The sequence below is a fragment of the Microcebus murinus genome, chromosome 18, assembly GCF_040939455.1.
Source record: "Microcebus murinus isolate Inina chromosome 18, M.murinus_Inina_mat1.0, whole genome shotgun sequence".
NCBI classification, from domain to species: Eukaryota; Metazoa; Chordata; class Mammalia; order Primates; family Cheirogaleidae; genus Microcebus; species Microcebus murinus.
Window position 1 is genome coordinate 8,936,115 of NC_134121.1, and position 15,821 is coordinate 8,951,935.

General features: G+C 48.2%; 1 protein-coding gene across 1 annotated transcript; it reads right to left on the bottom strand.

The window, feature by feature from the left end:
* Positions 1-1,167: 1,167 nt before the first annotated feature.
* LOC109729502 (germ cell-specific gene 1-like protein 2) lies at positions 1,168-15,518 on the bottom strand. Its single transcript, XM_020281152.2, has 5 exons — positions 15,209-15,518; positions 8,507-8,554; positions 7,359-7,511; positions 6,222-6,333; positions 1,168-1,426 (listed from the first exon to the last, which is right to left on the bottom strand). Exons 1-5 carry the CDS (start codon positions 15,516-15,518, stop codon positions 1,168-1,170), a joined length of 882 nt encoding a protein of 293 aa, XP_020136741.2.
* Positions 15,519-15,821: the final 303 nt, after the last annotated feature.

Sequence of the window (15,821 nt, forward strand, 5' to 3'; positions counted from 1 at the left end):
AATCTGAGCTAGGACATATTTAAGGTTGTTAAAGTTGGCAGTCCATTTCTTTTTTCAAAAACCCAAATTATGTGTCTGACAATTGTGGCCTCAAAAATGTGTTAGCTTGAAATACAAGTAAACTGATACAATATAACTGAACACGTGAGGAAACCCCCAGTATATCACACCTTGGTAGAGTATGTGTGCACACACACATGCATATTCATGTACATATCTATGCATATGTATGTATATAAACATATACATATATGACATTTTCTATTTGCCAACCATTGTTCTAGATGCTGGAGGGGCGATGTACAAGACTTGTATGTTTGGAAAAGTTTATTTTTAGAAGCCAAAGTGCCTGGCAACTTAATTGAAGCAAGACAAGTCAAACATTTGTTCCACTTAATTGTGATAAGATGTCATTCCATTTGACTGTTTTAATGTCTTCCTATCATTTGACTATTCTTCCAAACTGATTTTACTGTGAGTAGAAATTACAAAATTTCAAAGAAAAAATATTTTTAAAATAACAAAAATTATTTTGAAATTTCTACCTTCTTCATTAAAATAAAAACAATGTATGGGGTAGCAACACGTACTTTATTGAATCATGAGCTATATTACTTGCTACAGAATGCTAAAAGGAATGGTCTATTTGGTAGAATATGTGTGCACACACACGCATATTCATATACATATCTATACATATGTATGTATATAAACATATACATGTCTATATCAATTAGATGAAAATTTTTTCTGGGTTTTTCTGACAATACACCTGTGTGGGCAACACATTTTGCGTCTATTGTGGTTAAATACTTGCTTTTCCCTTTCTTCAGCTTCTCTCCCCCTTAGTACTCGCATGCTCCCTCTTTCTTTGGTATGCTTGTGAAACTCACTGTCAAGAAAGCTTAAAAAGCTCCTTTATACTACAGTGTCAATGGTTGATATCTTCTATAACAGTCATCTTGCCTAAAGATACTGGCATTTTTGTGGGATATTTCGTGGGCATTTTAACCAAGGCTGAAGCCAAAGGTGCTTAGTGAAGGGTGAGATGGGGTGAATGGGCGATTTGTCTGGGTCGGTCTTCTGGAGCCCTCCCTAGAGGTGCCCGTTGTGGGTGCAAGTGCCTGGCTTGTCTGCCTGTGCAGATCTGGCAGCCACGGGCACTGGTTAGCACACGGACACCTTGCCTGGGGCACCTGGTGGCAGGTGCCCAGAAACACTCTCGAGGGCATGTCCAGCAGGGCTGGGAGCAGCTCCCGATTCCCAAACGACCTCTGAAGCCTCGGGTTCCAGGAAGTCGTGTGGAGAGCGCCGACTGTCCTTCTGCCCCCTCCGCTTCTCCGTGAGCGCCAGGCGGGCTGCCGTGTATCTGCTCATGGCTGTGACCGACACCGCCATGCAGAGGGCGAAAGAGCCCCAGGCGAGGCTGCCAACAGAAGGCACAGTCAGGAAAGGGCCTGGGGCTGTGGTTCAGGGCTTCCTGCTGGAGGGCAGTCTGGTGAAAACCCAGCTCCCGGGTCTACCCAGCTTGGACCTGCATTTCCCATCACAAATCCCAGAGACCAGCCAATGCATTGTTCAGCCCGCTGGTTAAGAGAATGGATTCTGGAGTCATTGTGCTGAGTTTGCACCAGGGCGCCACCTCTTATTAACTGCGTGACCTTGAGCTGGTCACTTTACCTCTTTGTATCCGTTTCCTCATCTGCAAAACTAGAATAACGTCAACGCTGCCACGGGGGGCTCTTGCGAGGAATTCAATGAGCTAATGTGGGAAATACTTAGAATAGTATCCGCTGCATGTCAGTTTTACTTATTGTTGTCGTTGGCTCTAACCCAGGACACTGGCACTGAACATGGTTATTCTTATGTTCACGTCCAGGCTGGAAGCCCCTTGCATGCCGAGACAGTGGGCTGTACTTTGCATCCTTTGCAGAACCCAGCACTGTGTTGGCAACATGGTAATCAGCACCTACTTTAGACTAAACGGGGTTCAAATGTTTGAATTATTGTGAGACAGAGAGAAGGGTTGTGTGGTGGACACAGAGCTAACTTAGAGCAGGGCAAAATGTAGAGCCCACAGCCACCCTTTGGATGGATGATAAAAATAAGTCACATTATTGTATGCTGATGCTGTGATGAGCACCGGATTACCTAATTTAACCTCACAGCAACCCGCTGGTGGGAAAACTATAATTACCCCATTTTACAGATGAGGAAGCTGAGAAGTTAAGTAACTTGTGCACAGTCACCTGTTCGAAAGAGGGACACCCCTCGAGTTTGGGTCCAGAGACCCAGATTTGACTCCAGCTGACTTGCTGGACTGCTGCCACCCGGGGCTATGTGCTCTGTTAACCAGCGACAGCCCTCAGGGCTCTGGGTGGGGCCTGGCTTTGTTTAACATTTTCATTAAGTGGGTGATTGCTACGGTTTAAATGGGCAAGAATAGGAAAAGCGTGGAAAGTGAACCCTGACAGTGAGAAAAATGTCGTTTTGCGGGGAGGGGAAGTCCCGGTGTCCATAGGGGGCGCTGCGATCTGTGCTGTTAGGTGCAATACAGGATAAAGGAGGAGAATTTTTCTCGGTGTTTTCTGATGACGTTAGGTAGATGTGCAACCCCCAAATGGGATGAAATGCTGCACATCACGCAAAACAGGGGAGGGAGGGGACTTCTGGGTTTAAATGAAAGACGGACTTCGAGGGCTCATCGCCTCTCTCCACACCCCTCTGGAACGAGAGAGCAGCGGGATCGGGTACCAGTGTGAACACAACTGGCAAAGGGAGCTGGAGAGGAGACGGGAGAGGACAGAAACAGCTGGGAGAGAGATGACTCATTCATAGAGCGAAGGATGCTGCACAGAGAGTCTGGCGAGAGGGGCCCAGCAAGATAAGAAGGATGTTTGTTATATCAGCCCCACTGAATCCTTGACAGGCTCAAAGCTTTGAGGCACAAATACAACACAAGAAATCGGGATTCGGGAGGCTAAGGCAGGAGGATAGCTTGAGCCCAGGAATTTGAGGTTGCTGTGAGTGGGTGAACTTGGGCTAATTATAATATCATTTCCATTGTGGTTTTAAAATTTCTCTGCCCTTGAAATCACATGAAAGTCCCAAGACAACCATATAAAGCACAAAGACGGGGAGGGAACCCAGTTCTAGGAATTATGACCCAGATTCTTAGTAAAAGCCAACACCTGAGCATTGAATATTCCTCCTCTCAATTAACAAAACTTCGAAAGACCAAAAACCACTTCCTCCCAATGCAGCTGCTCTTTTTGAGACTTCTTTCTCCCTCTCTCTCTCTCTCTTTCCTCTCTTTTGATTTCAATAAAAAAAGCTGTTGCTTGGTTGGGTTACATGATACATCCTGAAATTCTTTTCCTGATGATCACCAAGAACTTGGAAAACCTCCACTCAGAGGCCACTGACAGTCTGTAGATCTGGGGTCCCCAACCCTGGGCCACAGCCTGGTGCCAGAATGTGGAAAAATTGTCTTCTGTGAAACTTAGGGAATGGGCCTCATAGCAGGAGGTCTGCGGTGGGCAGGTGAGTGAAGCTTCATCTGTATTTAGAGCCACTCCCCATTGCTTACATCACCACCCGAGCTCCCCTCCTGCCCCCGTCCATGGAAAGATTATCTTCTATGAAACGGGTCCCTGTTGCCAATGTTGGGGACCGCTGCTGTATATGGATGGTTGGCCCCCAGGTCTCCTTACCACAAACACTCTCTCCTGCCTCCCCTTCCCCGGGAGAGCGAGGGCTCATTCTCTGGGAAGGTGGACAGGAGGAAAGCTCCAGATTCAGAGACGGTGGACTCCATGGATGCCCAGGGGAAGGGGCTGGTCTGAAAACAGGGAGTGCATGAAAATTTGCTCGTGGAGTGGGAAGCTGTCCGGTCCCCTTTCCATCCCTAACCCCAGGGACCTTCCGCCAGGCATCCAAGCTTACCCACTTTCCGTAGATGTTGGACGACTCCCTTCTGAAGATGCTCAGTGGTTGCAGAAAAAGAACTGCAACCTGGCATAAGGGTGTGTTTTTTATTTTCAGATAAAAGCAATGGCACCACACCCTATCATATAGCAAAAAATCACATGCACAAAAACAAAACAAACAAACAAAAAACCCCTCACCAGTAGAGAGATTCAAACCCTGCTCCAGAGTTTCCAATCATTCTTAAATACGATTTGACAATTAAGGATACCAACATTTGGGGGAAAGGCCCCAACAACAGAAAAAGGGAAAAAGATTCTAAAGGAAAAAGACAACACAGGAACAGGAGAAAACGGCAACAAGAAGAAAACCCTCTGATTAATATTCTCAGAGGGATATGAGAAGATGCTGCATCAATAAAGCAAGATCAGGATCCTGTGAGAAAGAAACAGCTGGAAAACAAGAAAAAGCTCTTGGAAACTAAAACAAGATCCAAAATAAGAATACTATAGAAAGGTTAGAAGACAAGTAGAGGGACTTTTCTAGAAAGTATAACAGAGAAAGCGATAGAAAATATAAGGAAACAGTAAGTCATTTAGATAATTAACTCAGAAGAATATCTCACTAATAAGAATTTTCTAAAAAGAGAACAGAAAACTGAGCAGAGAAAATAAAGAAATGATACAAGAAAAAATCCCATCCAGGACACAAATGTCCAGGTTTAAGGGCGCATCACACACAGGAATGAAGGATGAACGTGAAGGAAAGAAGATCCCTGCCAAGGGACATCATGGTGACATCTCAAAACGCCAGTGATAAAGAGAAGAAAACGACGGGCCGCCTAAAGAGGCACATGAATCAGGATGGTGTTGGACCCTTGACAGAAACAATAAATGCCAGAGGAAAAAGGAGCAGCATCTTCAGAATTCTAAGGCAAAATGACTTTCAACAAAGAATTCTGCACTCTGCCAAACCCTCAGTCAAGTGTGGAGTATTGAATGAACGCATTTCCAGATACACGAGAAATAAAACAATTTCTCTCTCACCGAATCCTTTCTTAGGAAGCCACTGGAGGAAGTTCTCCCACAACATGTGGATGTAAGCTAGGTAAGATGATGCTACGGGACCTAGAGAACAGCGTCCCCACATCGGGGAGTGGCATAGGAAACCTCCTGGTGACAGTTCTGGATGGCAACCAGTCCAGAATAGAGCAGGGAGATGGAGGCTGGAAGGGTTGCACAGGGAGAGAACATTATTGCTAGATCGTTATGGTCAGTTCTATTTGATTTGTAAAAACTATTTGCATGTATTTCTTCATTAAAAATTAAGTCCCCTAAAGCAATAGGAAGAAACAAAGCAAAATGGTATTGGAACCAGACCATTCTTCAGCCTGCTCTGGTGTTTGGGATTCACTTCCATCCATAGCAACAGGAGCTCAGCCCAAATGGGCCAAGGTTGAGGACCCACCTACCACTCGTCCGAGCTCTGCTGTAACTGTACTGTCATCGGTGTGCAGTGCCAGTGCTGTCACCTCAGGACCGGTGGCACTGGTTCAGGGGGAGGCAGCGAAAGCAACAGACAGGTGGAGGGGCAGGTGTACAGGGATGTCTTCAGACTGGGAAGGCAAAGGCTGAGAAGAGTTTGAAATGGAACAAATCACGAAGCATACGGATCACAGTAACACAGACATGCTCAGCAAGTCCTGGAAGAGCAGGATGAGGGCTGAGCCCCGAAAGCGTCATGTGTTTTACAAAGAGGAAAGTGGCATAAGAGGTTGTTACATAAGATTATACAAGATGGAAATGTAAGTATATGTACATCTGTTTTTAAGGCACCATATGCTCCAGAGGCCCACATCACAGAGAGCCCCTGTGGTCTTGCATGATGTGGCCAAGTCTTTCAATTAGAGGCAGAACTTCGCTGTCACGGCCTCGTCTTGCATTAGAAACAGGGGCTGGGTCTCCCCTCATTAAGGTATTTATTAGGGTTTACAGATCAGGACACTTCCCGAACGCTGTGTCAAAGAATGTAATGACAACAATGTCTCCATTTCTTGAGGACTTCACTATGTGCCAAGAATTTTATAAGTGATCTCTTTAAATCCCTATAAAAACATTTGAGGCAGGTACCCTCACTTTATGTATGAGGAAACTGGGCTACAGATAGTTTCCAAAACCAGCCCAAAGTCACGTGATGAGTAGATGTCAGCGCTAGGCCAAGGGTGGTTGTCGTACAAAACTTATGTGTGTCCCTCCTGGTCTGCCAGGGTTGAGTACCATGGCCCAGTAACTTACCAATAGGACCAGCCATAGTCCCAAGTCTGAGGCTTCCAATCATCTGGTCCAAGGTTCACGGTGATTCGAAAAATGGTTGTGTACATCATGTGGGCCACCATGCCTAGGAGCCCTGCGCAAGGAAAGCTTTGTGAGCCACACTTAAGAATGCGACATGATAGAAGAGCTTCTCTACCTTGCACGGGTTGGCTGTGGGGCACTCTCTAGCATCCATAACGTCCGTGTGATGCACCTGCACTCACACATCCTTAGGCATTCCACCCGACAGCTCATTCCCACGGGTGAAACTGAAGAGACCTTCAATCAGGGAAGGTCTGCCAGGACCTGGGCAGGAGTCTCCAAGAATCCACAGCCTGTTTGTTTGCTAGGAGGATCCAGAATTGGAGTTTCAGCAACCAGTTTGATGATGACAAGGCGTGGGAATGATGCATTACACTTATCAAGCAAAGAAGTGAGCTACAAATTGGATGGATGGATGCACCGTTAACTCAACAGAGCTTTGTGTATCACCCGGAGAACAGAAGGAAGTTGTTTGTCCTGGGGTCTTTCTCGGTGGAAAGGCCCACTTAGGAGAACAAATTATATTACTTTAAAAGTTCCTTGGAGAACACAGAAGTAGAACTAAAAGAAGGAGTTATTTACTTTTATGGAAGGTATCAAACTTGACTACTCATTTTTTTAAAAGCTACCATTTATCGAGTACTTGTTATATACAAGGTGTGTTCTTATTTAGCCATCACCAAAGTTTTTTGAGAGACTCAGTGACGTTCCATCATAGAGAAGTTAAGTCACTTGCCCGGGTCACACAACCCTTAAGTAGACATCTGCAGCTAGGCAGGTTCCTGCACAGACTCGTGTCTAACCACCGTATTAAATGAGGTGATTCCAGTTCTCAGAGCCAGTGTCCCCCATTCCCTGGTTATGACAAATTTGACTGTCTATCTGTGCCCTCCCCCTTTTCATCAGTCACCCAAAGAACACTGTTTCCATCCAATGGGAGTAATTCAGTGACTTATCCAGTGGTCCAGCCATCCTGCCCAACCAGCCATTGGCCACTCTTTGGCAAGGGACACGCCCAGCCTGAAGCTCCGCACCCCCTCTGGGGCAGCCCGTTCTAGGGATGCTGTTGGAAGGTACCTGCGAGCACCATGAGGATGGCTACCGCGGCATTCACCTTGAGCCAGTCAAGCCTGGAGCTGTCACGACTCACTCTGGAGCCCAGAAGGATGGCATTTGTCAGCACCAGAAGGACATCCAGGACCTCGGCCCCAATGGACAGCCACAAAACACCTGCCAAAGGAAGGGACAGTGGAAAACACCAGGCATTCAGACTTCAGAAGTACAGGAATGCTCAGTCCTTTCACTTAGTTCACTTCTAAAACAAAAAAGATGCTTTCGCTGAATCTTGGAAGGTTGGTGATGTAAGGGGGCTACTCTGGCTAGAAAGAGACATTTGTAAAGATTACCCATAGCTGGGAAGGAAAAAAAAACTAAGCAAAACCCTGGTGTGAGGACATGAGCAATGCCAGGGGGCTCCATGTCCCAGCTGAAAAGCTCACGTGTTGCTTTGATTCTACTAGAAGACTTTATCTTTGCCTTTTTAAAGAAGAAGATGCACAAATTTAAACATGGGGCAGAGAAGTCTGAGGTTTGAAGAGCCCCGTCTGGAGGTACCAAAAGCTCATTTGTTTCTGTGTGAGCCCCCTGTCTGCCCTCTGGGTGGGACCCCCCTGTGGCTTCAAGGAACTGCTCTGGATGTGGAGGTGACAGGAAGGGAAACTGGTATGCGTAAAGGGACTGCTAAAAGGCAAGTTAGGCCGTGAGGACACGGCCATGGATGAAATAGACGTGAACCACGCCCTCACAAAACCTACGTTCCAGCGGGAGAGGGAGGACACCAAGAAAGTAATTACAAATTTAATGAGCATTAGAGAGAAGAAAAAGTGCCATAGGCAGTGGTGTGCCAGAGTTCATCCCTTCCCAACTCTGCCTTCGCCTTGTGTTTATAGCTTGAAATCGGCCGTGGCGGGAATATTTACACCTGGAAAGCGGCAACCACCGCCAATCAGGGCTTCGCCTCCTGCGTGCAAAGTTGTCTGTTAAACATCTGCCAGCACACCACTAGCTAGGGGGCACATGACGAGAGTCTGTGGTTCTAGCTTTTGGACTCAATTTCATGGAAAAATTATTAATAACTCTCATCTTTCCCCCACTCCTAATAAAACAATAAAAATTGTCTAAATCGTGAGGGGTGCTGGTGGGCAGGGCATGAGTAAGGTATTTACCTTGTTCTTCAGCTGGCATTATACTCTGGAAACTCCTACACTTTTCATCTAAAAGATAAAGGGAACGAGAACGCATCTGTAAGTAGGGCTAAACTCCACAATGAGGGGGCAGATGGTGCTTCCTGTCTCTTAGCTGTTTCCCAGCGCATTTTGAAGGAGGAATGGGGAACGTGGTGACTGCCTTACTGCTCACAGACATGTGGTTTCCCCCTCGGGGAGCATGATACAATCTGCCCTCTTGAACTTGGGCTTGGCCATGTGACTTGTGTGGCCAATGACCTGGGATTGGAAGTGAGGTGGGCCACTTCTGGCCAGAAGCGTTGAGTCAATGCACCGCTCACCTGGTTCTTGTTCCCTTGCTCTGTGATCACAGAAGGACATGTCAAAGGGGTCTCCATGCCTGGGGCCCGGGATGGCTGCAGTGAGGAGAGCCCCCCTGGCAACCTGGAAGGTCATATTAACATACCTTCCAGGGCTATTAACTGTCCACCACAATCGGCCTGAAGGAGAGTATTCACTCAACTGGGGCTGAGGACAACAGAATCAGGGACCTGTGTGTTCCTGCGCAGCCACAGTGGCCTCTGCAGCATTGAATTGGCAGCTTTGGGTTAATGCCACTGGACATTTCTCCTGGTTGATTCTCTGACGTTGGCGGCAGCAGCAGCATCGTGGTCACTGCAGCAAAAATTCATCCAAGTCACCTCAATTCTACCAGGGAGGTCCCCAAAGCACTGGGGAAATCTCAACACTTAGCACTTGGGAGCTGACCCAGCACCGTTTTCCACGTGACCTCATCTGACCCTAACCACACCTCTGTGAGTCCGGCCAGTGCAAAGGCAGCACATGGGTACCGTGGACAACATGTGGCATTTAAACCCACGAACCCTGGCTTCTCTGCATGGCTCTGCCACGGTCAGTAATCACAGCAAGTTTCCTGACCTCTCTGAGCCTCACTTTCTTTATCTGCAAAATGGGTACTGTGAAAGTTCTCCCATCACAAAGTTGTGAACATATTTTGTAAACTTCATAACGCATGTCTGTGTGTTTGATTATTGATAAAGTCAATATCAAGTATGAGAATCATTATTTTACAGACGTGAAGGCCAGGCTCAAACAGGTTGGTAAGGTCAGGGATTGAAAATCAGGTTTTCCCACATGAGACTCAGATCCTTTTGCTACATCCCCACCTGCCGTCTCTCTGTCAGTGCATGGAGCAGGGAGGGTCCAGCTGCCTTTGGCAACAGGGACAAAGATGAGGCAGTGCAGGGCCGGGCTGGGCAAAGGGAAAGTGGAGGCTGGCCAAGGAGATTAAGAGAATTCACCGTAGCTTAGAAGGGTGAGTTTAGATCAGGCCTAAAGAGTCAGGCTGCAGCGACCTCTTTGATTAATATGGATCCTCAGAAATGGTGTTCCTTTTGAATAAAGCCAGCGGGATTAAAAGAAAAAATCTTGATAAATCCCATGAAGCCAGAGAGGCGGGTGTTACATAGCTCGACAGCGCTCGGCGGCCAAGCGGCTCGGAAAGCCAGCCCTGGGCGCCGCTGTCCCAGTCCTCGGTGCTCAGCTCTGGCATCCCCTGTCTGCTCCTTCTGCTTCCGCCCCCCAGTCGCACCCCACCCCTAGTGGGGCGCGGAGGTCCCTCTGTCCTTGACCTTTGTGAGTTCAGCAGAATAGCACAGAATCTAAAATCAACACATTTTGCTGATGACTTGATTCACCTAAGGAAAAGAACATCTAGTCCAAGGCTGCCTGCGCTGGGAATTTTCATTTCAAGTCTTCATTTCAGAGAGTGGAATGAAAGGTGTTGCCTCCCTTTCAGGGCAGTCTAGGGAAGAAAGGACAGAATGGTTGGAGGTGGCTCGTGCAGAGGATGTCCTGCAATAGCACTCGAGGTGAGGGCCTCCCTGGAGGGTCAACTTTTAGGGGGACGGCGCTGATTGAGAAGGAAAGCTCCTCGTACGGCCCCACGGGGCAGCAGAGCTGGGTGGTAGGACGCCCCTTTCCTGCACCTGCTCAGGGCCGATGAGCGCCCTTCCTGGACTGGGGCTCTCACTGCCCGCCCGTTAGCTCGCCGCCCGCTCCGGGCCCTCTCTCTAGAGCACTGTTGAGCTTCTTCCTGCTTATCCCCAGTCCTAACCCTTTTCTTTCTTATGCCCCAAAGCTCCCTGGTACCTGTGACAAGTTAGACTACATAGCAGACGTCCGCGTGGTGCCATCTCCAGTGGGGCCCAGCTACGCTCTGTGGCAGAACGTGGTTTCTTCGGCCCCTGCGCTATTTTTAAGTTGGGAGATTTTACAAAGACATCCACATGTCTTAACTTCCCTTGAAAACTCAGAGGATCTGATAATGCTGTTTGGGCTCACAAGTGCTCACGACCTCAAAGCTGAGTGGAGCGAGAGGCGGTGCCCTGAAGTTTTGGGGTCATTGGCACCCCCAGGCTCACCCGGCTTCCCCCCCGTCTGTTACTGCCTCCTCTGGGCATTTGGGTTGCTAACTCCTGCTGCACAGTTTTTGCTGTGCCCTCTGATATGTTTGGTATGTATTTGTTTATTGTCGGGTAAGAATTTAATTCTAAACATTTTTGCTTTAGGGGCATCCTGCAACACACAGAGGCGACAGTGCTCCTTTGCGGGCAGGGGAAGGTGCTCTGGGCAAGATGTCCTGTTTTATTCCTTAATACGGTGATGGCGACTCTCATTTACCTGAGCGACCTTATTACATTAAGAAATATACAAAATGCGAGCAGAGGTTTTTTAGATTGGTGGGCACACAATTCTTCACTGATGATTTTAAGAGTTGTTGCCCTTCAGCTAAGTTTTGTGCCTTGTGGGGTAACAGGAAAAGTCAGGGCTAAGATTTAAGCAATTTTGAGTTCTATGCTCAGGTCCATTGGCATCTCTCTGTAAAATCATCAAAGGGGCACTTGTAATATACCTCTAGAACTCAAGTTTTCCCATCCGTAAAATGACTCTGTTGTTCTAGGTCAGCCTTTTCCAAAGCGTGTTCCACTGAACAATCGTCTCACGGAATATTCATCCTTATTATACATAAAAAAATTTCTTCAATGGCCAATAAGTTTGGGGAAACACTGCGACATGTGATATTAAGCAGGTTCCTTCTAGTGGGACTTCTCAGAGGTTTTGATACACTAACACGCATTGTAAATTTTCAAGAAGAAAATGTAACGTAATATGCAATATTTTCAAAATTTGTTTGACTATCAAAACTCTTTTTGTTTATTTTTACAAAGAGCATCTCAAAAGGCATGCCTGTGGAGTAATCTTTAAGAACATCCAGGGAGGTACTTGTTAAGGGCTCTTTCTGTCCTGACATTAAGAACGTATTTGCACATAAATCAGAAAGGGATTGCTATGGTTTGAACGTCCCCTCAAAACTCAGGTTGAAACAGTCCCCAGTGTGGCAGTATGGAAAGGTGGGGCTTTTAAGGGGTTATTGAGGGCAGGGCCCTCATGAATGGATCAGTCCATTCAAGGATTAATGGGTTAATGGATTAATGGGTTATCATGGGAGTGGGACTGGTGGCTTTATAAGAAGAGGAAGAGAGACCTGAGCTGGTGCACTCAGCCCTTCACCAAGTGCTACCCTGTGCCACCCGGGGATTCTTCAGAGGGTCCCCGCTAGCAAGAAAACTCTCATCAGATGAGCCTCCAAGACCTTGGACTTCCCAGCCTCCATCACTGTAAGTTATAAATTCCTTTTCTTTATGAATTACCCAGTTGCAGGTATTCTGTTATACATAACAGAAAACGGACTAAGACAGAGATCAAGAAATATTTCTGCTTGGTGTTGTCCAGGCATCATCCTTAGAATTCAGCGTGTGTTCCTGACAATATAGGGAAGAGCCTTCAGTGGGGTGTGTGTGTGTGTGTGTGTGTGTGTGTGTGTGTGTGTGTGAAGGAGACACTCCGTGGGTTGGCCAAAGTACCAAGGGGACTTCCTCGAGAGGAAGGAGACTGAAGGAACCTTGCACGGTCTCTTGCCTCTGCTTTCAGGCTGAGAAGACCACTCCACCCCCCACCCCCACAAGCTGGGCAACAATTTCTTATCAGAAATCTTTAGGGGGGCGTTTAGATCATCTGCCTGCGTGGTGTTTGTGTGCCCATGGGAGGCCCGCGTGAGGGTGGCCAGCTCACAGCTGCCTCCTGTCCTCCCCAAAGTCCGGCTCCACCCTGCGCTCAGGTCCGGCCGTGCAGACTCTTTCGTCCCGGCTCCCTGGTTACCGAGGAAGCAGCTTCCGTCTGTCTAATTTTCTAAGTCTTGTGCTCAAGTTCAGGTGCTGCTGTGACCCCAGCTCCCCCTGACGTGACAAATACTAAGCTTCCAGTTTTCTCCAGTGAGGCCTTTTCTTTCTAGGAAATGTCCTGCTCAGTTCCTTGTGCTTGGAGTGACAGTGACTTTATGCTGCAGGGGGAGGAGAAGCTGTCTCAGGTGACACGAAAGAGCCACGGCAGTTAAGTGCTGCAAGGAGGTTCCTCCTCTCCCCGCCTGTGTTCTGATGCAAATGCCTGGGCTGCGTGTCCTCAGGCCCTGGTCACTCAGTTCCGTCTGCCCGGACAGTCCTCATCCCTCATCTCTGTCTACTAAAATCACAGCCTCGTGGGCCGGGCACAGCGGCCACCTCCCCTACGAGGCCTTCCCCGCGCCCAGCGCTATAAATAACCTCTGCTTCCTTTCCACCTCCTTATCATACACAGGTCTTTGTTCTAACCATTGTCATATTTTTCCTCATTTTTATCTTAGGTCTCCCCATGGGAGCCTTAACCTCAGCTCTGTGGCTCACTTGCCTTCGTGTTAATTCCTCCTGTCCTCGTGGGCCCGTGTCTGACAGAAAGGCTGTGAGTGAGCTCACCCACGCCGTGCTCAATCCCGTCTTTCCGCAGGGCTTTGCTGGACTCTGGGACATACTTCTCTACCGTTAGCGTGTGTCATAGTCACCAGGGCAGCTTATTAGAGACACAGATACCACCGGGTAGAATAGAGAGTGGAGCAGAATGAAAACACTAATGCTATGAGGATGGGTAAAGAAAAGGCAATGAGAAACTCCCGGGAAAGCAAAAAGCTGTACAAACTAATAAATGTAATCATAGCACCCTCTTTGATGCTATAATGAACAATATGGATATGATAAAGTTAAAATAAATTATCGTTTTATTGCTTTAAATAAAACAGCAACATAACTTTATAAGGAAGAGGGCAGAGGGTAAGTGGGATGTGGTGTGAGTTAAATCCTATTTATTATAACAAAAAGTCAATAGATGATGTCTAAGATGAACCAGTAAGTTAAAAGTGATTTTCCCTAAAGGGTGGGCCTAAGTTATGTAGAAGGAAGGGGCAGGAGACTGTTGGTTTTTCTTGCAAGCCTTTCAAAATGATCTGATCTCTTATCTATGTATAAATAGTATCTCAATTAAATTTTTAAAAATGCAGATTTCTAGGCCCCTTCCAAGTTGACCTACTGAATTATAATAGAACCTTCAGGGCTGGGCATGTGGATTTTTCATAAACTCCTTGAGTGACTCTGCTTCACACTAACATTTGATACTGGGTGTGATGCGCATATATATATATCTGGAAATAGAAGCACTTAGGCAGTCCTCGGATGGGGACTTAGAAAGGAAGTGCAATTTCTCAAGCAATTTTCCTATGTGTAGGGTGACTATAGTTTCCAAACCAAAAATCTGGGGCCGCCTTGGGAGCCCTCCAGGACGCAGGGTCACGGGCCTCCTGCATCTGTCCACGGCCGACGGCAGAGAATAGGCACACAAGGATAGCACCCCCTGGGAGAAGAGGGAGTGGGGAGGTCCCCAAAGCAGCCTCCGCTCCAGGCAGCGCTGCAGCGTCTGCACTTAGAGCAGGGGCGCAGGCACCCACCTGGCTGCCGTGGCGGGTGGGGCTGGGCCCTGCCCTCAGGGCCACCTCTGCAGGGGAGGGGTGGGGAGGTGCACGCAGCATCTCAGAGGGTTTATTCCTGTTGCCTTTGACTCAGCCCTCAGGAATAAAAAACAAATGCTCTGAGGATAGGAAAAGAAAAAGCAATTGGAAACTCCAGGAAAAGTGAAAAACTGTAAAGAAATTTAATGTGGTAAGCCTGAGGTCAGGAGAGAAATGGGGACAGGTGGGGAGTCCTCCCCTTTCCACCCATGGAGGTTTTGCTTCCCAAGCAGAAAGAGCAGCGTGTCCTGGCCCTGAGCACGGGCTTGCAGCCAGGCCGGGGGCAGTGAAGGGTCAAATTCCCCCTACTAGGTTCTTTAGGAAGTAAAAATAAAACACTTATTTTTGAAAGATTTGCTTTGAGACCATTCCAAGTACAGGAGAAATAACAGGGATGCATTTTAGAATTGGATGGGGGTCCTTGGATTCCCAAAGGGTTTTGAATATCAGGGATTGGGTAACAATAACAAGTGGTAAAAGCTAAATGTTTAATAAACACTTACAATGTGTCAGACACTTTTGCAAGTGCTTTATGTGAATTATTTAATCTGTGCAATAACTCTAGGAGACAAATATTGTTGTTGTTCCCATTGTATAGATGAAAAACTGAGGCTCAGAGAAGTTAAGGGACTTGCTCATGGATACACAGACAGTCAGTGGACACCTGGATTCCAACCCCGGCAGCCTGGCTCCAGAGCCCCTGCTCCATCCTGCACCTGTCACCCCGGGAGCCTGCGGGCCATGCTCACCTGCACCGTTGAAGCTCTCCTCGCAGGACTGCCAGAGTCCCACATGGAACCTGCGCTGGGCGAACTTGTCTTCCCCTGTCTCCCACATGTACTGGACCTCCTGGCTCTCGTTGTCCCTCCTGCTCCCGCCTCTGCCGCCCCGGGCGAAGTGAATGCAGTGCAGCTCTCCCGGCTGGTTCCGGCACAGCGGCTTCACCACCCGCCGGGTCCCCTCGCACCAGTGGCTGCTGCCCAGGGCGGTGAGGGCGAAGGCCAGGGCCAGGCAGATGGGGAGGAGGGTCAGTGTCTGCTGCAGTCTGGCCCTGTCCATGGTGGAATGAGGTGAGCGGGGGCGGGACGAGCCACTGGCCCCCTCCTCCTGTCACGTCACATCACGGTACCTGGTCGCAGCCCTGCCATCTGGCGTCCTGACCCGGCCTCCTCTCCCTGCCCCCTAGGGAGCCCGAGTGTGCTCCCCACGCCGCGTCCAGAGGCACGCAGCTGCACACGCTCCGTCAGGGGGCTTGCCCCCGGCCTCCCCGGGATGCGCAGGTGCAGGAGGGCACTGGGCTTCTCAGAAAAATACTGCGGTAAAATACACACAGCCTAAAATTCACCATGTTAACCATGTTCA

Excerpts from the sequence above, each read along its gene's own strand:
- LOC109729502 (XM_020281152.2), bottom strand. The coding sequence starts at position 15,518 with ATGGACAGGGCCAGACTGCAGCAGACACTGACCCTCCTCCCCATCTGC. Across the intron at positions 6,334-7,358 it reads CATCCTCATGGTGCTCGCAG|GGCTCCTAGGCATGGTGGCC; the intron begins GTACCTTCCAAC and ends TTCCTTGCGCAG. Across the intron at positions 1,427-6,221 it reads GACTATGGCTGGTCCTATTG|CCTCGCCTGGGGCTCTTTCG; the intron begins GTAAGTTACTGG and ends TTCTGTTGGCAG.